At 40.0% G+C, this 25,439-nt stretch overlaps 2 protein-coding genes across 6 annotated transcripts in view; one reads left to right on the forward strand and one right to left on the reverse strand.

Annotated features, from left to right (window-relative positions):
- mrpl37 (mitochondrial ribosomal protein L37) overlaps positions 1 to 1,750 on the reverse strand; it is a 31,477-nt gene extending 29,727 nt beyond the window's left edge. Inside the window, exon 1 of the mRNA XM_063063950.1 lies at positions 1,348 to 1,750. Coding sequence (XP_062920020.1) covers positions 1,348 to 1,660 — 313 coding nt within the window. The 5' untranslated portion in view covers positions 1,661 to 1,750. The remainder of the gene's footprint in view (positions 1 to 1,347) is intronic.
- Positions 1,751 to 1,916: 166 nt separating this feature from the next.
- LOC134354747 (NADH-cytochrome b5 reductase-like) lies at positions 1,917 to 17,346 on the forward strand. 5 transcript variants are annotated; one of them, XM_063063952.1, is made up of 8 exons: positions 2,033 to 2,160; positions 5,362 to 5,516; positions 6,833 to 7,009; positions 13,083 to 13,240; positions 13,938 to 14,025; positions 14,203 to 14,307; positions 14,687 to 14,890; positions 16,429 to 17,346. In XM_063063952.1, the coding sequence occupies exons 3-8, from the start codon at positions 6,836 to 6,838 to the stop codon at positions 16,630 to 16,632; spliced, it is 933 nt and encodes a 310-aa protein (XP_062920022.1). In that variant the 5' UTR covers positions 2,033 to 2,160; positions 5,362 to 5,516; positions 6,833 to 6,835; the 3' UTR covers positions 16,633 to 17,346. The 5 variants fall into 5 exon arrangements, with proteins under 5 accessions (XP_062920025.1, XP_062920023.1, XP_062920022.1 ...); XM_063063955.1 differs by lacking the exons at positions 2,033 to 2,160; positions 5,362 to 5,516 and adding an exon at positions 1,917 to 1,972; XM_063063953.1 differs by lacking the exon at positions 5,362 to 5,516 and having other exon boundaries at positions 2,028 to 2,160.
- The last annotated feature ends 8,093 nt before the right edge of the window (positions 17,347 to 25,439 follow it).

Raw genomic sequence — 25,439 nt, forward strand, 5'->3', positions numbered from 1 at the left:
AGACCATGGAAAAAAGGGAAGGGGGAGGAGCACCAGTGGGAGTTGATGGGCAAGTAAGAAGATAAGGCAAGAGAGGGAAATGGGAATGGGGAATGGTGAGGAGGTGGGGGCAACTACAGGAAGTTCCAGAAATTGATGTTCATGCCATCAGATTGGAGGCTATCCAGGTGGAATAAATTGTTGCTCCTCCAACCTGAGTGTGGCCTCATGGCGGCAGGAGAGGCGGCCATGGACTGACATGCCGGAATGGGAAAGGGAAGTAGAATTGATGTGGGTGGCCATCGAGAAATCTGATATACAGTAGATGACCCCAACAGACTCACAGGGGAAGTGTTGCCTCACTTGGAAGGGCCCTGAATGGTAGTGAGGGAGGAGGTGTAGGGGCAGGTGTGGCACTTTGTTCTATTTGCAAAGATAAGTACCAAGAGGGAGATCAGTGGAGAGGGTCAAATGGACAAGAGAGTCACATAGAGAGCAATCCCTGGGGAAAACAAAGTGGGGGGTGGAAGGGAAAGATGTGTTTGGTGGTGGGATCCCACTGGAGATGGCAGAAGTTATGGAGAATTATGTGCTGGACACAGAGGCTGGTGGGGTGGTAGGTGAGGAGAAGAGGAACCCTATGGCTGGTGGGGTGACAGGTGGGTGGGATGAGGGCAGACTTGCGTGAAATGCAAGAGATGTGGGAAGAACAGCGTTGATGGTGGAGGAAGGAAAGCCCCTTTCTTTGAAGGAGGGCACCTCATTAGTTCTAGAATGAAAAGCCTCATCTTGAGAGCAGATGTGGTGGAGACAGAGGAACTGAGAGAAAGGGATGGCATTTTTACAAGTGACAGGGTGGGAAAAGGTATAGTCCAGGTAGCTGGACTATGCCATAAGATGTGGGGCACTGCCAGAAGAAAGAAGCATCCCATCATCATGGACCCCCACCATTCAAGCCATTCTCTTTTCTCGTTATTGCCATCTGCCTGATGGCAATAACGGGAGGTTAAGGAGGTACAGGGAGCTTCAGTCTCAAACCACCAGGTTCAGGGATAGCTATTACCCTACAATCATCAGGCTCCTGAACCAGTATGGATGACTTCTCTCATCGTAACTCTGAAATGATTCCCCACCCTACACGCATTTTCAAGAACTCTACAACTCATGCTCCAAGTATTGTTTTTTTTGCAATTTGTCTACTAGCTGATTGCTAGTCAGTCTTTGTTTTGCCATACATTCTTTTGTATTTATTTTCCTGTAAATACCTGCGAGAAAATGAATCTCAAGGAAGAATATGGTAACATATACGTACTTTGATGATAGATTTTACTTGTGATATTATGTCCTCCCGGTCAGTACAGTACCTACCTTCCAGCAATTTGGTTCTCTGTTGGAAGGTATAACACGGTCTGTCCTTGTATAGTGGCATCTCCTCATACTTGGGGGCCTGTCGGTGGAAGGGATCTTCCCGATCACGTTTCCAGACGGGATATTTGGGTTCAGCCAAGCCCGGTTCGAAGTGCATCCTGTCCCAGTAGGTGATGGGTTCCAGCCCGGGAATTTCCACGGTCTCTCGTTTCTCCTTTAGCTTTTGGGTCCGAATTGACCGGCCCGCAGTGACATGGAGGACCCGACATTCCAAGAACCCAGGCACTCCGATACGCGAGGCTCTGCGCCACATCGCAAGAAATTAATCCCCAATTTCAGCAGAGAAAAAAATTAGGCCTCATCCGGTTACTCTAGCAACGAGGCTTCGAAAGGGATGATGGGTTTTTTTGACTTTCAACTTTGACTCCGCTTAGCCAGCGAGGTTTGATTGACATATAAATAAACCATACAAATTAAAAGTTAGATCACAATCCACCAATTAGAACAGAGAAAGTAGTGGGCGGGATTTAAAGTAACGAATCCTGCGGAAGTGTGGCGTGTAATTGGTGATGTTTGGTTGTGATACGAGGATGTTACACAGATGGTTTAGAAGATCCGGTGACAGGTCGTTCTGGAGTTTCTGTTTATATTCCAAAGTTTCAGATGACTATTAAGAAAAGATTATCAAAGTATCAGTATTCACGTCTGAGATGTTTGCTATTGTTTTAGCCTTGCAATGGGTCGAAGAAGCACGCCCTGCTTATGTACTTCTGTGTTGTGATTCGTTTTCGGTCTTGACCTCTATTAAAACAGGTATTTCAAATGTACGCTAATTCTTGAAATTGGACATCTGTTGAGGCTGTAAGGTCTAGGCCTGTGTATGCATTTCATATGGGTTCCTTCCCATGTGGGGGTGGCAGACATTCTTGCTAAGGAACTCAGCAGGCCAGTCATAATCTATGGAAACGTATAAGCAGTCGACGTTTCGGACCGAGACCCTTCATCGGGGACGTCGACTGTTTACTCTTTTCTATTGACGCTGCCTGGCCTGCTGAGTTCCTCCAGCATCTTATGTGTGTTGCTTTGGATTTCCAGCATCTGCAGATTTTCTCATGTTTTGACAGACGTCCTTACCAAGCCATCACTTCAAATTAAGGATATTAATGTAGTAGTGCCTTTGCATGAGGAGAGAGATGAAGGCCACAGTTAAAAATACTGTTCAGTCACTGTGGCAACAAAGTTTGGATCAGGAGAAAGGACGGCTTTTATATAAAGTTCAGAGGAGGGTGGGAACTCAACTGGGAGAAGGGTATAAAAGGAGGAAAGAAGTTATATGTTTACGCATTGGACATACTAATCTGAATAATTCTATATTCAGAATTAATATGCATGATACGGGCATTTGTAGGGAGTGCACTTATCAAGAAATGGTGCAGCATTTATTGTTTGAATTCAGTTCCTATTAGGTGCAAAGGAAACATTTAATTGCTAAATTGATATCTTTGGGATAGACATAGTTTTACGTGGAAAGTTTGTTAGGAAGTCACTGCCATCATAGTGTATTTAATTATGTATTTGACTTTTTGAAAAGCATCAGACTTTTTGATATTATTTGAGTTTTTTGGGGTGGGAGGTGGAATTTAGTGGGTAGATATGGCACAGTTATTTCCCATGGTAGGGGTGTCTAGGACAGGAGGGTACGACTTCAGGATTGAAGAATATCCGTTTAGAACAGAGTTGCGAAGAAATTACTTTAGTCAGAGGGTGGTAAATCTGTGGAATTTGTGGCCATGAGCGGTTGTGGAGGCCAGGTCATTGGGTGTATTTAAGGCAGAGATAGATATGTTCTTGATTAGCCAGGGCATCAAAGGGTATGGGGAGAAGGCAGAGGAGTGGGGATGACTGGAAAAATTGGATCAGCCCATGATTGAATGGCGGAGCAGACTCGATGGGCTGAATGGCCTACTTCTGCTCCTATATCTTATGGTCTTATTGCACCACATTTTCCAACTAAATATTCTAAATTCAACATAGTGTTCAAAATTCTGATAATAAACATTTTCATTTAAGATTTACAGAATTTACAGTTTTCTAATATTTCAGATTAATAATAACCTCACCCTGTTTACAATTCATCCTCAGTATCCTTTAGTTTCCTTATTCACTCCAGCACTGTTTTCTTTTACATTGTACTATTATTCCTGAGTTATTTTAACTCCAATTTTTTAAAAAAATTACTTAAATAGTGAAATATGCTTGCATAAAGTAATCAAGGAGGCCAGTGTAGAAACAGTAATGTCCTTGATCAGAAAAGTACAGTTTGCAAAGTGGCTGAAGTCTCTGGCTAGTGATGGTCCACGGGGTTCTGTATTGGGGAGTGCACTATTTGTAATATGTGACCTGGATGAAAATCTATGTGGGTGGGTTAATAAGTCTGCACTGGATACAGAGATTGGTGTTGTGAATAGCATGGAAAAGTGGCAAAGCATACAGTAGGATATAGATCAGTTTCATATATGGGCAGAGAAAAGGCAGATGCTGTTTAATGTGGCCAAATGTGAGGTGTTGCATCGTAGGAAATCAAATGTAAAGAGACGAGACAGTACATTGTTAATGGCAGGTGTTGTAAGCAGAGTTATCTTGGTTCCAAGTTCATAGCTCTCTGAAAGTGGCTACAGAAGGTGATATAGTAATGTGGTAAAGAAGGCATAAGGCATAAGGCATGTTTGTCTTTATTAGGCAGAGAAGTGAGTTCAATAGTCAGGAAGTTATGTTGCAACATTATAAATTATTATTGGGTCACATCTAGAGTATTCCATTGAGTTCTGGTTGTCTCTACTGTAGGAAGGACGTTGAGATTTTGGAGAGGTTGCAGAAGAGGTTACCAGGGTGCTGCTTGGATTAGAGGACATGTGCTATAAGGACTGGTTGGACAAACTTGGGTGTTCTTTTCTTTTAGAGCCGCAGAAGCTGGGGGGAGATCTGATAGAAGTTTATAAGATTAAGAAAGGCACAGATAGAGTAGACAGGCAGTATCTTTTTTCCAGAGTTGAAATATAGGTGTCCCCCGCTTTTCGAACGTTCGCTTTACGAAATTCACTGTTAGGAAAGACCTACATTAGTACCCTGTTTTCGCTTTCAGAAGGTGTCTTCACTGTTACGAAAAAAAAATCAGCGCGCGAAAAAAATCAGAGCACGATAAAAGGCAGCACACCCCAAGCAGCCGCTCTCCCCCGGATTCGGAACGGCATTGCTCTAACACGTGCCTGTGAGCAGCCATTTGCAAGATGAGTTCTATGGTATCGGAAAAGCCTGAAAGAGCTTGTAAGGGTGTTACACTTACAGTAAAACTAGATATAATTAAGCGTTTTGATCATGGTGAACGAAGTAAGGACAACGTGAGTTTGGCTTGTGGAAGCTGAGGAACATGATGTTGAAGAGGTTTTGGCATCCCATCACCAAGAACTGACAGATGAAGAGCTGATGCAATTGGAAGAAAAAAGGATAACAATCGAAACCGAATGAATAATGATAAAGTACGTCTTTAATTTTGAAAGGGTACGTCGATTTAGGAGATATTTGCAGGATGGTTTGAGTCCTTATTAGAGAACTGTGTGATAGAAAAATGCGCGAGGCTCAGCAGTCAAGCGAGCCTTCCACATCAGCCACAGCAGACGACGAACCTCGACCTTCGACATCCAGGCGAGCAGTCATAGGAGAAGATGAGCTGCTTGCTCTAATGGAAACAGATGACGAGATGACACCCCAGTGTCCCACCACCCCAACCCCCATGGACAGATACCGATTCGCGGAGAATGCAAAGATAGCCGGGAGGCACACAGCACATCTTTAAGAAAAAAGCCGAAATAAACATGCTAATTAATTAGGTGCCGCCAACACGTAATTGTTGGCCCAGATCAGAGACGACGCAATTGGAAATCGGCACTGATCTGGGCCGACAGTTATGGGTGGCACCTAATTAATTAGCATGTTTGTTTTGGCTTTTTCTTAAAGATGTGCTGTGTGCCTCCTGGCTACCGCTGGACCCCTGCGTGCTTCGTGGCAATGTATCGCTCGGCGGCCTGGAGGGTGGCGGGCCACTGCACCACCCAAACTCCGACTCAGCCTAACACACCATCATCAGTGTGCTCAGCGCTGTCCCAATTCCGGTAAGTGATACTATACTGTACATACATTATTTCTACTTTATATAGGCTGTGTATTTATCGTATCATTCCTGCTTTTACTATATGTTATTGTTATTTTAGGTTTTATGTGTTATTTGGCATGACTTGGTAGGTTATTTTTGGGTCTGCGAACGCTCACAAAATTTTCCCATATAAATAAATGGTAATTGCTTCTTCACTTTACGACATTTCGGCTTACGAACCGTTTCATAGGAACGCTCTACCTTCGGATGGCGGGGGAAACCTGTATCTAGTACCAGAGGGCATGCATTTAAGATGAGGGAGTTAAGCTCAGAGGATATGGGGATAACAGTACACAAATGTGCAGGTAATCAAAATTCAAAATACATTTATTATCAAACTATATGTTACTATATGCTTCCTTGACATTTATTGTCTTGCAGATATTTACACGAAAATAAAGAAATGCAATAGAATTTATGAAACACTATACATAACAAAGACTGACAAACACCAATGTACAAAATAAGACAAATCATGAAAATAATAAAAAAGTAAATAAATAATACCAAGAACATGAGTTGTAGAACACTTGGAAGTGAGCCTATAGATTGTTCAACGTCGAGGTGGGTGAAGTTATCCATTCTGGATCAGGAGTCTGATGGTCGTAGATTAAAAACGTTCCTGAACCTGGTGATGTGGGACCTAAGACTCCCGAACCTCCTGCCCGTTGATAGTAGGTACTATAGGATATGGATATTACATAGGAAGGAGGGATTTGTTAAGTTGTGCATTACTTTGCAAATTTAACTACAAACGTTTGTAGTTCAGCACAACATTGTAGAGTGAAGGTTCTGTTCCTATACCATACAGTTCCAGGTGTTAATTGCATGATGAGAAGTTTCCTAACGTCATCAGTGTGAGGTGGTTTGTACTTTTGTTTTCTTTTGCATGCTTGACTGATATTTATATGATAAGTTGAAATCCTACAAATTGTATTTACAATATTATTGTCTCCGCAGCTAAGTTTAGTGCTAAAAAGATCGTAATTATAAATTTTCTAATTATTTTCTTTGAAATAACGTTTGTCTAACAGTAACATTGCTAATATCTTCTACTGTTTGACTATTTTTATAACCGTATTTAATTATGTACATTAATTTTTACATTAGCCACAAACTTAGCATGAAAAGAATGCTACATTTCAAATAATTTTGATTTTGTAAATTTCAAGTGAAATGTAATATGTGAGATCGACAATATAGATTAAAGTTTTAGTGTTGTGAGGAGTTGAGGGCATTGCTAGTTTTTGAATGAAATTGTATTTTATTTTACAGGTGATGGCTGAAAATTATGATGAATGGCTTTCTCTTCAACCACGTGAACCTCTGCCTACTCAGTGTTGTGGTAGTGGTTGTAATCCCTGTGTATTTGATATTTATGAGAAGGAACTCATGCAATGGAAGCAGGCAAGAACTAAAGGAGTTCAACATTTTCTGAGTAAGGATAATGAGGCAAGTGTAAATTGGAAACCCTTTCAGAGCTATGGGGTGAATCAAAACATTTACTATAAAATATAGATGTCAAATTTCTCCCATTCCTCTTCCTTTCTGAAGGATAGATGAGTAAAATAATTTATTTTGATAGATGAATAAAATACAAATCAAAAAGTCTCATAATATTATTGAACTAACTGTCCTGCAATACCGCAAATGGAAACTTTCATTGACTTCACAGTTCCCAAAATGAGTTAGCCAAAATGCAGCCAGAATTCATTGTTGTCATCCTAATACATGAATCCTGCTGGAGTGGTATCTTTGAGATGTGGCACAGGTTTGATTCTCATGCTAATGTGATGAGCAATCGTCTGCTGTGAATTGTCTAGGTTCAAATGCAAAAAATTCCCTCTCAGGTACCAGATGACACTAAGAAATTGCTGAATTATTCAGTGGAGCAAGCCAAAATTGGCACAATAATATTGACCAGCATACTACTTTGAGTTTTGTAAAACAAAATGAAGTTTCATATGTGGGTTATCTGAGTATAGTTAAAGACATCAATAAATGTCACTTGAACTTGTAAAGCCTTAATAACGTCAGAGACAATTGGATACCCAGGTTGTTCTGCAACAGAGCTAGATGGCACAAGAAGTGATCTGGATGCAAACTAGAGAGCTGTGGACCAACTAGATTGGTTAGGTACTTTAACATCAGAATCAGAATCAGCTTTAGTATCACTGGCGTATGTCATGAATTTTTTTGTTTTGCAGCAGCAGTACATTGTAATACATAATAAAAAAAACTATAAATTACAATTAGAAATGTTTACAGAGGATTCCAGTTACTTGGGACATATCGGACCAGTACATTTTAGCTCAATTAAGCAGCTGCCCCAATTAGCCAAGTTTACATGGAAATAGTTGAAAAGGTATTTTAAAAAGCCAAACTACTGTTTAACTGTCACAAATTATGCATTTCAATGAACAAATTAGAACGCTACCAATAATACTATAGTGCCATAAAACTGTGTATTAGTACTTAATAGTTATCGTTTGAGGAATTCACCCAGTGTTCACTGTTGTGGTCTTTTGATGGACTATATGAACAAAATCAGTGCACAGATGCCTAGTGCAGATAATGAACTGCTTCATACAATGCTTTCTTTGACTGCATCCTCCAAATATTCATTTTCATTGACATCCTAGATGATTATCGATACCGTCAAATTCTTTGTAGTTTCTAACTTGTTGAAGTAGTAAAATTGTTTAATTTTCACTCCAGCCATTTCTGGAATCTCTAAGCCTAACATGAGCAAAACAGATCTGAATTGTCTTACTGCTTATTTCTTGCCAACTGTCAGATGGGGGTCCTTAATGATGAATAAAACTAACTGTTTTTGCACACAAGCACATACAATTGATGCCATTTCAAAACAGTTTGCTCGAAGCGTGGTGGAAGATATAATAGCCTCACAATTGCATGCAACTGACATTAGTTAAAAACTGGCAACAATCTCCTGTCCCAGTTAAGTGGCATGGTTCCTCAAATAAACAAAGGGAATCACATCGATTTATTTTCTCAATTAGCCTTTGTTCTTTAAGAGTCATCCCAAATAAGCGGCTGTCCCTATGAATCGATAGTCAAATTAACTGGAAATATATATATAAATATAATTGTAATATTATATAAGTGCAAAATAAGAAAACAAAATAGTGAGAAAGTATACATGGGTTCATTGTCCATTCAAAAATCTTCCTTGATGGTAGCAATGAGAAGGGAACGTGACCTGCATGATGGGGGTCCTTAATGATGAATGGCCCTTTTTGAGGCATCGCCTTTTGACAATGATTTTGATGCTGGAGAGGCCGAGTTTGCAACTTCCTACAGTTTTTTTTCCGATATTGTTCAGTGAGTAACCCCTCCATTACCAGACGATGATGCAACCAGTTTGAATGCTCTTCACAGTACATCTGTAGAATTTGTGAGAGTATTGGGTGTCTCCTCAAACTCCTAATGAAATATAGCCACTGTCATGTCTTCTTTCTAATTGCATCAATATGTTGGGCCCAGGATAGATCTTCAGAGAGGTTGACACCCAGAAACTTGAAACTGCTAATCCCTCAATAAGGATGGGATGTGTTTCCTTAACTTCAAAGGTTTCAAAAGTACATTTAATGTCAGAGAAATGCTTTTTCTTCACAACCATCCATGAAAACAGACGAGTGCCCCAAAGAGTGAATGACAGTTAAATGTTAGAACCCCAAAGCCCCCCCCAGCTCCCCCCTCCCATGCATAAACAGCAGCAAAGCAACAATCCCCCCTTCCCCACCAGCAAAAAAGCATCAGCACCCCCCCCACGAGCACTCAAGCATGCAGCAAAGCATCAATAAAGATACAGACTTGCAGTACCCCAAAGACTACTCATTCACCTGGTAATTCGACATACCACAGGCTCTCTCCCTCTCTCTCCATAGTCAGCGAAAAAGGGGTGTCCCCATTTCACAGTGAGAGGGGAGACATAACAAATAACTCACTGATTTACGATGTTAAATCCTGGTCCACAATCAATTCCTTGGTCTTACTATTGTTGGATCTGACTGTTTAAATCTAGGTTTAGAGTATTTAATTGCCAATTTCTTTGCAATTTAACAATTATCTACTTATATTTTAAGTAGTTATATATGCATATAACAGTTTAATATGCCTCTAGCGGCTATACAAAGTATAATTCTGGAAAGCTCTGGAAGCTTCTTTGTTCTGCGTTATTTGAATAAGTACTTTCTCATTGGTTAAATTGGTACTGCAGTTTTGAATAATAGCTTTCTAATTGGTTAATTTTTATCTACAAATTTGAATGGAATTCTGCTTATCTCTGCTGGTATATAATAGCTAAACACACAGCAGCACCATCTTTAATCTTAGCTCTGTCTTCACTAGTAGACCACTATCTCTGTCTGTTCAACTTTCCTCTGTTCTGTCAACTCTTAATAAAACAATTGTGAAGCAACAAGTTTTGTGTCTTTTTCGTGACTTCTAAAACAACCTTGAATTTTTAAATAAACTTCAGAAGCCAGTAAGTGGCATGGTTGGCGAAAGATTTTGAACTTTAGAACTTGGAACAATCTAAGACAAAAGTGAATTTTTTTGTGCAACAGAAGTGATGAGAACTTCTTGGGTTCCTCTGTTTGAGAGGAAAAAGGTTTCTGGCTTCAAATATCAGATGGAACTTAGGCTTGAGGACTGCTGCATTGTTATTTTAAAAAGAAAAACAGCTGTGAAAATATTGGTTGTAATCTCTTCAATCTATTTTGGTGCCTAGTAAAAATATTGGTTTATACAATCTGTTTGCTTGCTGGATCAATCTACAGTTGCTAGATCAATCTATTTGGTTACAATCTCCTTGTATTTTGAGATTGTGGTCAAAGTGATAAAAGTATGTACGAATTAAGATCCCTACTGGTTCAAGAGCCTGATGTTGAAGGGTAATAACCGTTCTTGAACGTGATGGCATGAGACCTGGGTCTCCTGTACCACCTTCCTCATGGCAGCAGCAACAAGAGAGCATCGTATAGGTGGTGGAGGTCCCTGATGATGGATGTTGCTTTCCTGCACCAGTGTTCCATGGTGGGACAAGCTATCACAGCTTGTTCCAATAAAGAACAAGTGAGTGAAGCCACACAGGACTGAAGGTGAAACCATTATTGATCAATGTATTGACAAGATAGTGGCAGATTCATCAACTATTTTCAGTGCCCAGAAGCTATCATGCAAGTGACTTAATTATTGATGTGGCCAGTGGATTCTGGTTTGTACCACTGATATCTGAATGTCAGTCATGGTTGGCTTTTCTAGCTGATGGTCAACAATACCAGTGGAGCCCCGTGGCAGCTTCATCCACAATAGTCCCGCTGTCTATCAAATGGCTGTTAGACAACACCTGAGACCTACCAGTCATTGATTCGACTGTCATACAATATGTGGATGATTTCCTAATTGCATCTGAAGCTGCAGACCATCATGGACATGATATGCTTTATTTGTTTGATTATCCATCTACCAAGGATTAGAAAGTGAATCTAGATAAAGCACAATTGCAAAAGGGGAAATAATTTCCTAAGGTAAACGGGAAATCACCGAGGATTGTGCAAAAACTGTTAAGCCAGCAAAGCCTCCTACAACAGGTTAGCAGCTTTAGTCATTTCTGGGTTTGTGCAACTACAACAGAGCATGGGTTGATCCATATGCTAAAACTACTCAACCATTCAACAACCTGAGGGGCAGCAAGCACTCAAACAGCCCTGTGACTCTTAATGAAGAACTTGTCAAACTTTAAAGTTGGTATTGTGTACTGCACCTGCTTTGGGAATCCCCGACACAGATAAACCATTTAACCGATAGGGCAACGAGAAACATGGTTACATGATGGTCATCTTAACTCAAGAACATGGAGACTGACAGCATTCTTAAAAGTTGCTGGTGAACGCAGCAGGCCAGGCAGCATCTCTAGGAAGAGGTACAGTCGACATTTCGGGCCGAGACCCTTCGTCAGGACTAACTGAAGGAAGAGCTAGTAAGAGATTTGAAAGTGGGAGGGGGAGGGGGAGATCCAAAATGATAGGAGAAGACAGGAGGGGGAGGGATGGAGCCAAGAGCTGGACAGGTGATTGGCAAAAGGGATATGAGAGGATCATGGGACAGGAGGTCTGGGGAGAAAGAAAGGGGGAGGGGTGAAGCCTAGAGGATGGGCAGGGATATAGTGAGAGGGACAGAGGGAGAAAAAGGAGAGAGAGAAAAAGAATATATATAAAATAAATAACGGATGGGATACGAGGGGGAGGAGGGGCATAAGGAACCACTGGGAGCTGGATTGGAAGGTTCTTATCAAATGCTGTCAACTACTAACTAGGCAGTGAAAGTAAAAGTACTGTAAGTGGAAACATGCCAGCCACTACATGTGAGCTGAAGTGGTATCTGATGAGGACAAAAAGTGCGGTGATTAATGTGCTGGTAACCTCTTGGCCGCTGTACCTACCCTGCTAGGTTACAGTGAGCAAATCATCAACCAGCCAGAAGACTTCAAGCAAGTCGGAAACTACTGGATATTATGAAGTTATTATATTATTAGATATTATATTTTTGTCATTTTGCCTACTGACTATGAGTACTAATATTCATACTAATATGCCTTATCATAATTTATATTTTTACTTAGTTAGTGATCATTAATAGAATAGTTCAAACTCACATAATCTTCCTAACCATGACATAATCTTATGAATACTTTGAAGAAGATACAGTGTAGGCCTTTTGATATTTCATAACTTGAATAGCTTTTGATTATTGTGTACTTAACATAGATACCACATGTTTTCCTGCCTCTGAATTTTCAGATGTAATAATTCTAATCATGTGATCTAGAATCAAGGGGGGGGATTGTTGGATCTGACTGTTTAATTCTTAGACTGCTTAATTGTTTATTCTTTTAGTATGTTGCCCTATTTCCAGTATCTGCAATCTTTCTTGTGTTTGCTTTATAGTATACTGTCGTGCTCGTCCTGAGTAAAGTGAGGCTAATGCAGGTATTGCTGATCAGGGGTTTCCAGCACTTGTATATGCAGCAGAGTTCTGAGATGAGGCCCACTTTGTGTAACAATGTCCAGTGCTTCATTATTAGGTGGAATAATTATGAGTGGAAGTGAAACGGGCTGCATACATGCTTATTAATCCTTCAGTTCAATCATAACAAATTATCTAAAATCATACATTTACAAAAAATATCCTGTGATGGCTTCAGAAATCATATATCAATAAAAGACACCAGTTTTCATCAAAACTATTTAATAACTGCAATGGAAAGTTTATTTAGACAGGTTGGGAGTAGAATGATTCCTGGGTGCCAGAATATGAAATGAAAACAATGTATTGTGGCACAGTTTGTAATTCATCTTGATGCCAACACAAATGAAAGTTGTGGGCGTTAACATCTCAATCATCCTTGTGTCAGCATGAAATTGCTCGAATGGAACAGAAATTAAATGGCATTTGCTGCTATTAATTTGCTACTGTTCTCTTTCCTATCTTGTTTCAGTCAAACCAGAATGATTTGCAGTTAATTGCAGCTGAGAACTGGAGCGCTTTTCAGATAGTATATGTGGAGCAGCAGGCAGCCGATACTTATTTATATAGATTCCAGCTTCCCAGTGGCTGCTGTCTTGGATTGACTGTGGGGCAGCACATTGTGGCAAAGTAAGAGATCTCTACATTTACAATTATCCATGATATTATATATTCACATTTTCTCCATAGAATGGAGAATTCCTTCATACAACAGTGAGTTATCATTTGAGGGGAGTAAAATGCAGCTGTAACCAGAGCTCTTTTGTGGAAATATAATGTTATTTTGTTGAAATGAAATCCTTTAAGGTGTCTCACTGACGAGTTAATCGATATCTTTTTCAAGTGCATTCTATTTGTCACCCTCTTTGTCTGGGCTCAGCAGCAGATTTTATCAAACCAAAAGATATTATCAAAAATTTGTTCTATAGAGTATTGCTATATAATCTGGTTTAAATTTTTTCAATGGAATTATAAACTAAAGTGCTTTCTGAAATGTTTATATTACTATATAAACATTAGAAATTTGGAGCAAATGATCCAAATGAATGGATTTGCAAAATTTTGAGAATGTTATTGGACCTTCAGGTAACAGTGTTGCTATGAAAGCCTCGGGTTCGCTAGCAGTATTGTGATTAGGGAAGTCGTGGAAACTGAGAAAGATGAGAATAAGAGAAAAACATCTTGGACAGTGAAAGCAGGTGTAGGAAAATGGCGTAGCCATGCAGGTGACCAAGGGTATGGTCTGGGGTCCTTATAGGGTGGGTAGGATTATTTGTCTGGATGCATCATGATTTAGCTGAGTCCATATTGTTTATTTAACTTAAAGGGGCATTATCAATGGTCTGGAGGTCCAAAGAGCATATACTCCAGTGAGTCCTGTGAATGCAGAAGGTTATTTTGAAGTTCTGATAAAGGTAGTGTGCCATCACTATTCTGTAGTCAAACTTTAACATTTCTGTTACTGCTACGGAGTAATTAATGACACAGCCATACAGTGCAACTCTCCTATTTTAATATGTAACATAAGATCTCAAGCAATGAGAAATGTTTGCAACCATCCAGTCGTTTAATTTCTGCTTTGTCTCTAGTAGATCTATAAAGATGGATTAATGTCTCAACATGTAAAGACCTGGAAGGAGACAGATACTGTTTGCTGGAGGGGCCCTTTTGGAGGGTTTCCATACAAACCGAATCAAGTAAGCCACTCAGCTTGGAAATTGGGGTTTGCAATACATAAATATAATTCTAATATATATTGTGATCAATTAGAGGAAGAAACAATCCTCATGAAGATTTTCCTGTCATTTTTACCTCCTGAAGGAATAAAAAAATGTCTTTGGAAGATTGTTAATTTAGCGATAGATTTCAGTATTAAAATGATCACATTCTTATGACAAATCATTGTAGTTTGAATATAAAACAGCTGTCAGGGTGTTGTATAAAATTGCTTCTCCAGTTTCATACATTAAAAAGGAGGTTAATAGGTAAAGTGTGTGTGCCAACTTACTGTACTTACTGAAATAAACTTCAAAGTGGCAATGTGCTCACACCATTTGCTTTGTTTGTACCCGTCAGTATGAGCAGCTTCTGCTATTTGTCTCAGGAACTGGTATTGCTCCAATGGTACCTCTGCTCCAGTATATTGTGGCAGATGAGGACGATGAAACTTTTGTTACCCTGGTTGGCTGTTTCAGGACCTTTCAGGATATCTACATGAAACCTCAACTCCAGGAACTAGCCGCTTACTGGAATGTGAAAACCTTGTTTGTTCTGAGCCAGGTAAGATCACAGATTTAAGATCAGCACAAAATCAGAACATGAGACTGATTCAAGTTTAAGTTTAATTGTCATTCAACCATACATGAATGTGTTGGTTGCGAAGAGCAAGAGGATAAGACGTGAGAGAGTAGGGCTAATCAAGTGTGACAGTGGAAAAATGTGTATGGAACTGGAGGAGATAGCGGAGATACTTAATGAGTACTTTGCTTCAGTATTCACTACGGAAAAGGATCTTGTCAATTGTGGGGATGACTTACAGCGGACTGAAAAGCTTGAGCGTATAGACATTAAGAAAGAGGATGTACTGGAGCTCTTGGAAAGTATCAAGTTGGATAAGTCACCGGGACCGGATGAGATGTACCCCAGGCTACTGTGGGAAGCGAGAGAGGAGATTGCTGAGCCTCTGGCAATGATCTTTGCATCAGCAATGGGGACAGGAGAAGTTCTGGAGGAGTGGAGGGTTGCAGATGTTGTTCCCTTATTCAAGAAAGGGAGTAGAGTTAGCCCAGGAAACTATAGACCAGTGAGTCTTACTTCAGTGGTTGGTAAGTTGATGGCGAAGATCCTGAGAGGCAGGATTTATGAACATTTGGAGAGGGATAATGTGATTAGGAATAGTCAGCATGGCTTTGTCAAAGGCAGGTCGTGCCTTACGAGCCTGACTGAATTTTTTGAGGATGTGACTAAACACATTGATGAAGGTAGAGCAGTAGATGTAGTGTATATGGATTTCAGCAAGGCATTTGACAAGGTACCCCATGCAAGGCTTATTGAGAAAGTAAGGAGGCATAGGACCCAAGGGGACATTGCTTTGTGGATCCAGAACTGGCTTGCCCACGGAAGGCAATGATAAAATCTAGAGATGGATCACACATAAATAACAAATTCCATGATGTGAGTGATGAAAAACCTGATACAGATATGGGTCTCTTGTGGATTGAAAGTGGGAGAGGAGCAGGGAGAGGGGAATCATGGTTGGGAAAAGGATACGGGAGAGGGGAGGGAGTGGGAAGCGTCCCTCTGGTATTCTCTATTGACCAATTGTTTGGAATCAAATGACCTTGCCTGGTGTCTCAGAGCTGGGTGTGTCTGTACCTGGGTCATCCCACCCCAGCATTCCTTCTCTGCCACTTGTCCCACACCTCTCCATGGCGCTCTACACTCACCATTTCCAACATCCTTTGCCCCCGCCAAATTTACAAACTTGCTCTCTGCTCCATGTTGACAAATACAATACTGTGCAAAAGTCTTAGTCACCCTAGATATATATATATGGGCCTAAGGCTTTTGCGTGGAACTATACTTAAAAATATGGAGTTTAATTCTGGTGTTTAGTTGTTGAACGTAGATAGAATGGATGGAATAATGCACATCCATATCCGGACAATTTATTTGATATTTATTGTGTCGAAATAAGCACAACTTACTCATTGGGAACTGAAACATCTCTGTGAAGAGGCTACCCCAGACTTTTCAGTTGTCAAGCAGAAATTTCATCCACATTCAAAATAAAATATCTGTAATCTGAATTACTCTAGGAGCACGATATGAAACATCTTCTGAGGAGTTACCAGGAAAAAACTTACCTTGGACGTATAAATGGTGATTTGGTGAAGAATTTTGTAAACTCGTGCAGAAGGAAACCATTCATTTTGATTTGTGGATCCATCACATTCAGTAAAGATATCCTTAACTATCTCAGCAAGTTAGGCCTATCAGAAGATTTGTACTTTGTGTTTTAGACGACTAGAACCTTGTTACTGTGGATTCAATTCTGCAACAACAAAGAAGCCTCTGTTATTATTGGAAGACTCTACTCTAAAGACTTAAACCAATAAAATTGAGCAGAACTCAATCCTAGAAATTAGAAGAAGTGCATGTGTACAGATTACTGAATAACAAGGCTAAGGGACCATCAGTGGTTCTAAGTAGCATAATCCATGAGAATTAATTGAGGGATTTGGTAAAATTATGGTAAGTCTATAATTCAACTGAACTGTTTAACTGTACAGTGAACACTCATACTTGTACTGACAAGCCATTATTCTTTTTCTGCTTTTCTTACTGATGGCACACTTGTGCAAGAATGTAATCCCAAAGATATCTGTCGCTGTTCAGAATCAATGATAAATCTCTATGATCTGTGGATTCCACGATGCTTCAGGGTTGCCTGAAGCTGCATCTAAAGAAAATGAGTTTCACTGAAATAATTTATAAAATTGTAAACCTTACACCTTTCTGTAAATTTCCCAGTCACAGTTTAATTGAAGAACACAAGAAAACAGGAGCAGAAGTAAGCCGCCTGGCTGATTTGCTGATCTCAACTCCTCTGCCCGTTCTACATAGTCCTCAATTTCCCAGTCTTTCAAAAAATTACCTTCTTCCTTATATACCACCAATATCTTAGCCTCCACAAACTTCTAGATATAGAATTTCAGAAACCCACCACCTCTTCGAGAAGAGTATCTTACATCTCCTTTGATAAAGACATCTCCACTCCGCCACCTGTGATAGTTTCCAATGTCATTTCAATGGTGAATAATTATCCACAGAATAAACGTTGTGTTGTACAATTATCTTTTGTTTGCAAGGTACACATTCAGAACTGCTTTTTAAATAAAATGAAATTTACTTATAAAGCTCTTTGCTTAGACTGGACAAAAAAGATTTTGCTTCCTGAATATTTTTGGGTGTATCTATGAATTTTGGGCTGTTGATCATAAAAATCACAATGAAATTTCCCTATCATGCACCATATTTTTAGGAAATCGCCTCTATATGTTATTTCAATTCATAATTCAAATCAGAATAACTGATGCCAAGATTAAGGAAGGTATATTTGTTGGTTCATAAGTCATCAGTGATAGGTAACTTGAGAACGTCTTTTTAGTGGGACCGGAGAAAATCACATGAAAGGCATTCAAGGATGCTGTTGAAAATTTTCTTAGCAGCTACAGAGCACCAGACTACGTGTAATTGGTTGACAACATGCTTCAAGCATACAAAACCATGAAGTGTAACATGTCACTAAAGATTCATTTTCTGCATTTAGACTTCTTCCTTGCAAATCTTGGTGCTGTCAGTGACGAGCATCGTGAAAGGCTGTGGTCATGGAGAAACGGTATTAGGGCAGCTAGAGTCCATTAATGCTGGCTGACTATTGTTGGACAGTTAAGTGAGAAGCTGACGCTGAGTACAATCGAAAATCATCACCAAAACATTTTTAGCTTAGTTGAACTATTGCAAAGTGTCAGCGCCATTTTGCAATTAAACGCATTATATCAATAAAAGTTAATTTCTTGTATCTGCAAATTCCTATGTGATACAAGTAGTCTGAAATCATATTTGTGTTCAATTTCAAGTGGTCTATCATGATCAAAAAAAATTCTGAGGGAGCGACACATTTGAAAACAAAATGTCGTTATTTTTCAATGTGCTCTTTAGAGTGAAATCTTAATGGTGAGTTTTGTTTTTATGGAATCTATGAGGGCACACAGTGAAGTTAAAGCAGGAAATGTTTAAACCCCTGGTATAATCGACTTTATCATGAATTCTTTTTCTTGTTATTGATGGGATTATAATCTTGTGATAACAGGGGAAAGAAGGAAGGCACTTCTGAGTTTTCCTTGGTGCAAAATCACTAGCGGACTGTAACATGCCTAATTTTATGTTGATGAAGATAAACCGGAAATGTTGATTGTTTCTATTGAACCTATTTTTTTGAGTCATCAGAGAATTTCAACTGCTAAAAGTCATTGTGTTAACAGAATGTTTAGAAGTTCTTGAATTACATGAGAAATCTGTATTTTATTAGATTGTAAACATGCTGGTTTGCCAAATGTATTTGTATGTGCTTCTAAAACCAAGTGTGGAAGAGTGTTGAAAAATTGAATTCAAATGAACAAATGATGCCTGGTTATACAGATCTCTTTTCAAAAAGTCATTATCAAACACTTCAGTTTTCACTTCAAAGTACATTTATTATCAAAGGACATATATGTCACCATATACAACCCTGAGATTACTTTTCTTGTGGGCATTCACAGAAATACAAAGAAATGCAATGGAATCACTGAAAACCCACAGGCAAACAACCAATGTGCAAAAGACAACACACTGTGCAAATACAAAAATAAAAACTATTAATGCTAAATAAATAAGGAATAAATATCAAGAACATGAGATGAAGAGTCCTTGAAAGTGAGTCGATAGGTAATGGGAACAGTTTGGTGTTGTGGTGAGTGAAGTTGAGTGAGGTTATCCCCTCTGGTTTGAGAGCCTGATGGTTGAGAGTTAATAACTGTTTCTGAACCTGGTGGTGTAGGTCCTAAGGCTCCTTCCTGATTGCAGCAGCAACAAGGGAGCATGGTCTGGATGCTCTATTGATCCTGCAAGTGAGGAATTCAAACATACTCAATTTATCAAATGTTCGATATCTGTAACTGATAAGCCAATTCTCTATAAAAATAGCAGTCTTCTGTTCTGGCCTCTGAACAGTGTGGTGACAGTGGCCATGTTGTTCTCCTTGTGCACAAATAAAACAAAGTATATTTGAGTCATAAGTTTGTGTGTGTGTTTATGGGTCCAATTATTTAATGAATGTAATTGCTATACAAACATTGAGAATGTATTAAATGGTCAAGTGTGAAAGCATGTTCATTTTAAGTATAGCTTTGAGGTCACGTTAATTATTGCCTTTTGGTTCGGGTACCTGTGTATGTTAGGATATTATTTTGCTTCTGACTAATTGAGGACAGTCAGGAAAAGCTGACAGAAATAATTCAGGCAGAAGTCTAGACTAGGAAATTAGTAGATTGAAAAGATGTGAAGAAACTCACACTAAGTTAACTAATTTGATTTTCTGCCAACAGTGGAAAGAAAGAGTAAGGATATATTGGTTGCTTGTGGGGAGAAAGAACTGATGACATTTTCTCAGTCGTATCAGAACAAGGGTTTTTTATATCTGTTCCCTATCTTTGCAATGTGTTGCAAATAATTCAAATCAAATGAATCGGCTTTAAAACAAACAATGATTAAATCCACTAGGAAACTGTCAGAGACAAGAGATCATGGCCTGGATGATGGGGGACTCTGATGATGGATGCTGCTTTCCTACACTAGTACTCAATGTAGATGTGTACAATGGTGGAGAGGGCTTTACCTGTGATAGACTGGGCTGTATCCACTACTTTTTGTGGGCTTTTCTGTTCAAGGGCTTTGGTGTTTCCATACCAGGCCACGATGCAACTAGTCAGTATACTCCCCATCACATATCTGTAGAAGTTTGACAAAAAAGTTAGATGATGTGCTGAATCTTAAACTTCTAAAAAGAGGTGCAGCCACACTTCCTTTGTAATTGCACCTGCTGGACCCAGGACAGATCCTCTGAAATGATAACAGTGAGGAATTTAAACCTCTGATACTCCAATGAGGACTGACTCATGGACCTCCAGTTTTCTTCCTCTGAAGTCAATAATCAGCTCCTTGGTCTTACTGACAATGAGTGAGAAGTTGTTACTGTGGCACCACATAGCCAGATCTTCAATCTCCCTCCTAAATGCTGATTCGTCACCACCTTTGATTTGGCCATTGATAGTGATGTCATCTGCAAACTTAAATATGGCATTGGAGCTGTGCTTAACTGCACAGTCAATAACTATGAAGTAAGTAGAGTCGGGGCTAAGCACACAGCCTTGTGGTGCACCTGTGCTGATGGAGATCGTGGAGGAGATGTTGCCAATCCGAACTGACTGCGGGCTGCAAGTGAGGAAATTGAGGATCCAGTTGCTCAGGGAGGTATTTAGGTATTTATTGATTAGCTGAACTGACTGCAGACTGCCGAAGCAAAAACAGGTCAACATTCACAATAGAGATGTTAAAGAAATTCCTCCTGATCTCCATTCAAAATGGATGCCCCTCTATTCTGAGGCTGTGTCCACTGGTCTTAAAACATCCTCTCCATGTACACTCTATCAAGACCTTTCACCATTCGACAGCTTTCAATGAGATCACCCCTCATTCTTCTGGAGTCTATGGAATACAGGCCCTGAACGAACAAACGCTCTTCATATGATAAGCCATTCAAGCCTGGAATCATTTTCTTGAACCTCCTTTGAATCCTCTCCAGTTTTAGCACATCCTTTCTAAGGTAAGGAGCCCAGACCTGCTCACAATACTCCAAGTGAGACCTCACCAGTGCTTTATAAATTTTCAACATTACATCCTTGCTTTCATATTCTAGTCCTCTTGAAATGAAACCTAACTTCGCATTTGCCTTCCTCACCACAGACAACCTGCAAATTAACCTTTAGGGAATCCTGCACAAGGAACGCAAGTCCCTTTGCACCTCTGTTTTTTTGTATTTTCTCTCCATTTAGAAAATATTCAACCCTTTTATTTCCTCTACCAAAGTGCATGACCATACACTTCCTGACACAATATTCCTTCTGCCATTTCTTTACTCATTCTCCTAATCTGTCTGTAGCTTCTCTACTTCCTCAAAACTATCTGCCCCTCCACCTATCTCCATATTGTCTGCGAACTTTTCAACAGAGCCATCAATTCCATCATCCAAATCACTGACATATGACATAAATAAGAATCAGTCCCAACACAGACGCATGTGGAACACCACGAGTCACTGGCAGCCAGCCAGAAATATCTCCCTCTATTCCCACTCTTTGCCTCCTACCAATCAACTACTGCTTTATTCATGCTAGAAACTTTCCTGTAATATAATGGACTCATAGCTTGTTAAGCATCCTCATGTGTGGCACCTTGTCAAAGGCCTTCTGAAAATCCAAGTACACAACATCAACCAAATCTCCTTTGTCTATCCTGCTTGCTATTTCTTCAAAGAATTCCAACAGATTTGTCAGGCAAGATTTCCCTTGAGGAAACCATGCCGACTACAGCCTATTTTATCATGTGCCACCAAGTTCCCAGAGACCTCATCCTTAATAATCCAACATCTTCCCAACCACTGAGGTCAGAATAACTGGCCCATAGTTTCCTTTCTTCTGTCTCTCTCCCTTTTTCTGTCTGTTTCCCTTCTTGAAGAGTCGAGTGACATTTGCAATTTTCCTGTCTTCCGGAACCATTCCAGAACCTACTGATTCTTGAAAGATCAATACTAATGCCTTCACAATCCCTTCACCCACCTCATTCAGAACCCTAGGGTGAACACCATCTGGTTCAGGTGACTTATCTACATTCAGACCTTTCAGTTTCCCAAGAACCTTCTCTTTAGTTATGGTAACTTCACACATTTCATGCTTCCTGATACCTGGAACTTCCACCATACAGCTAGTATCTTCCATTTTGAAGAATAATGCAAAATACTTATGCAGTTCATCCACCATTTCATGGTATCTCATTACTACCTCTCCAGCATTGTTTTCCAGCAGTCTGATATCCACTCCCCCCTCTCTTTTACACTTTATGTATCTGAAGAAACTTTTGGTATCCTCTCTTTAATATTATTGGCCTGCTTACTTTCATATTCTCACGGGCAGGTTTGTTAGAGCTATTTGGGAGGAGTTCTTGGCAGGTGGGTGGGAACCAGGGTGAAGGGACTCAGGATAGGATGGATGGTAAAAAAAAGTAAAGATAGTGTACAGTCAGACTGTCAGGAAAGGCAGGCAGGTGATGGGACGTGGTTGCAGCAAACAGGGTGAGTATCAGTATATTAGGGATGCAGAATCAAAAAGGGTAGCAAATACAGTACTCAAGGTGTTGTATCTCAATGTGTGTAGTATAAGAAATAAGGTGGATGATCTTGTTGCACCATTACAGATTGCCAGATATGATGTTGTGGCCATTACTGAATCGTAGCTGAAGGATGGTTGTAGTTGGGAACCGAATGCCCAAGGTCACATGTTGTATCAGAGGGATAGGAAGGTAGACAGAAGTGGTGGTGTGACTCTACTGGTAAAGAATGGCATCAAATCAGTAGAAAGATGTGACATAGGATCAGAAGATGTTGAATCCTTGTGGGTTGAGTTAAGAAACTGCAAGGGTAAAAGGACCCAGAAGGCAGTTACTGTATATACAGGTCTCCCAAAAGTGGCTGGGAGGTGGACCACAGATTACAACAGGAGTTTGAAAAGGCATGTCAAAAGGGCAATGTTATGATAGTCATGGAAGATTTTAACATGGAGGTCAATTGGGAAAATCAGGTTGGTAATGGATCTCAAGAGAGTGAGTTTGTTGAATGCCTAAGAAGTGGCTTTTTAGAGCAGTTTGTTGTAGAGCCTATTAGGGATCAGATATACTGGATTGGGTGTTATATAATGAACCAGAGGCAATTAGGGAGCTTAAGGTAAAAGAACCCTTAGGAACCAGTGATCACAATATGATTGAGTTCAACTTGAAATTTGACAGGGAGGAAGTAAAGTCTGACGTAGCAGTATTTCAGTGGAATAAGGGAAATTACAGAGGTATGAGAGAGGAGTTGGCCAAAGTAAATTGGAAGGAGCTACTGGCAGGGATGTCAGCAGAGCAGCAATGGTATGAGTTTCTGGGAAAAATGAGGAAGGTGCAGGATGTGTATTCTAAAAATGAAGAAATACTCAAATGGCAAAATAGTACAACTGTAACTGACAATAGAAGTCAAAGCAAATGTAAAAATAAAAGGGGGGACGTATGACAAAGCAAAAATAAATGGGAAGATAGAGGATTGGGGAATTTTTAAAAAACCTACAGAGAGTGAGTAAAAGAATCATTAGAAGGTAAAAGATGAAATATGAAACAAGCTAGCAAATAATATCAAAGTGGATAGTAAAAGCTTTTTCAAGTATATAAAAAATAAAAGAGATGAGAGTGGATATAGGACTGCTAGAAAATAAGGCAGGAGAAATAATAATGGGGACAAGGAGAGGGCAGAAAAACTGAATGAGTATTTTGCATCAGTCTTCACAGTGGAAGACACTACCAGTGTGCCAGATGTTGAAGGGTGTGAGGGAAGAGAAGTGGGTGCAGATACTTTTACAAGGGAAAAGGTGTTCAAAAAGCTGAAAGACCTAAAGGTACATAAGTCACCCAGCCCAGATGAACTGCACCCTAGAGTTCTGAAAGAGGTAGCATTAGAGATTGTGGCAGCATTAGCAATGATCTTTCAAAAATCATTGGACTCTGGCATGGTGCCAGAGGACTGGAAAATTGAAAATGTCACTCCACTCTTTAAGAAAGGAGGAAGGCAGCAGAAAGGAAATTATAGACCAGTTAGCCTGACCTCAGTGGTTGGGAAGATGTTAGATTCAATTGTTAAGGATAAGGTGATGGAGTACTTGATGACACAGGACTAGATAGTTCAAAGTCAGCATGGTTTCCTTAAAGAAAAATCTTGCTTGACAAACCTGTTGGAATTCTTTGAGGAGATTACAAGTAGGATAGATAAAGGGGATGCAGTGGATGTTGTATATTTGGACTTTCAGAAGGCCTTTCACAAGGTGCCACATATGAAGCTGTTTACCAAGTCAAGAGCCCGTGGTATTACAGGAAAGTTACTGACACGGTTAGAGCATTGGCTGATCGGAAGGAAGCAGTGAGTGAGAATAAAAGGATCCAAGTCTGGTTGGCTGCTGGTGACCAGTGGTGTTTCGCAGGGGTCGATGTTGGGACTGCTTCTTTTTATGCTGCTTATAAATGATTTAGATGTTGGAATAGATGGCTTTGTTGTCAAGTTTGCAGATGATAGGAGGATTGGTGGAGGGACAGGTAGTGTTGAGGAAACAGGTAGGATGCAGAAGGACTTAGACAGATTAGGAGAATGGACAAGCAAGTGGCAAATGAAATATAGTATTGGAAAATGCATGGTAATGCGTTTTGGTAGTAGAAATAAATGTGTGGACTATTTTCTAAACGGGGAGAAAATCCAAAAATCTGAGATGCAAAGGGACTGGGGAGTCCTGTGCAGAACACCCTAAAGGTTACTTTGCAATGCAAGGTTACGTTGGTGCTGAGGAAGGCAAATGCAATGTTAGCATTCATTTCAAGGGATCTAGAATGCAAGAGCAAGGATGTATTGCTGAGGCTTTATAAGGCATTGATGAGGCCTCACCTAGAGTATTGTGAACAGTTTTGGGCTCCTCATCTCAGAAAAGATGTGCTGGCATTGGAGAGGGTCCAGAGGAGGTTCACAAGGATGATTCCAGGAATGAAAGGGTTATCATACGAGGAATGTTTGATGGCTCTGGGTCTGTACTCGCTGGAATTTAGAAGCATGACGGAGGATCTCATTGAAACCTTTAGAATGTTGAAAGGCCTAGACAGAGTGGATTTGGAAAGGATGTTTCCCATGGTGGGGGAGTCTAGGACAAGAGGGCACAGCCTCAGGGTAGGAGCGGTGTTCTTTCAAAACAGAGATGCAGAGAAATTTCTTTAGCCAGAGGGTGGTGAATTCATGGAATTTGTTGCCATATGCAGCTGTGGAGGCCAGGTCATTGGGGGTATCTAAGGCAGTCAATACTGGCCAACTCCTCTCTCATGTCTCTGTAATTCCCTTTACTCCACTGTAATACTAATATATCTGACTTTAGCTTCTCCTTCG

This window comes from Mobula hypostoma, chromosome 12, assembly GCF_963921235.1.
Source record: "Mobula hypostoma chromosome 12, sMobHyp1.1, whole genome shotgun sequence".
NCBI lineage: Eukaryota > Metazoa > Chordata > Chondrichthyes > Myliobatiformes > Myliobatidae > Mobula > Mobula hypostoma.

Bases quoted from the DNA above. Each gene is read 5' to 3' on its own strand.
- LOC134354747 (XM_063063951.1), top strand. From the start codon at position 6,809: ATGAAATTGTATTTTATTTTACAGGTGATGGCTGAAAATTATGATGAA. The intron at 7,010-13,082 runs GCAAGTGTAAAT...ATCTTGTTTCAG, and splicing joins TTCTGAGTAAGGATAATGAG to TCAAACCAGAATGATTTGCA. The intron at 14,026-14,202 runs GTAGTGTGCCAT...TGTCTCTAGTAG, and splicing joins ATTTTGAAGTTCTGATAAAG to ATCTATAAAGATGGATTAAT.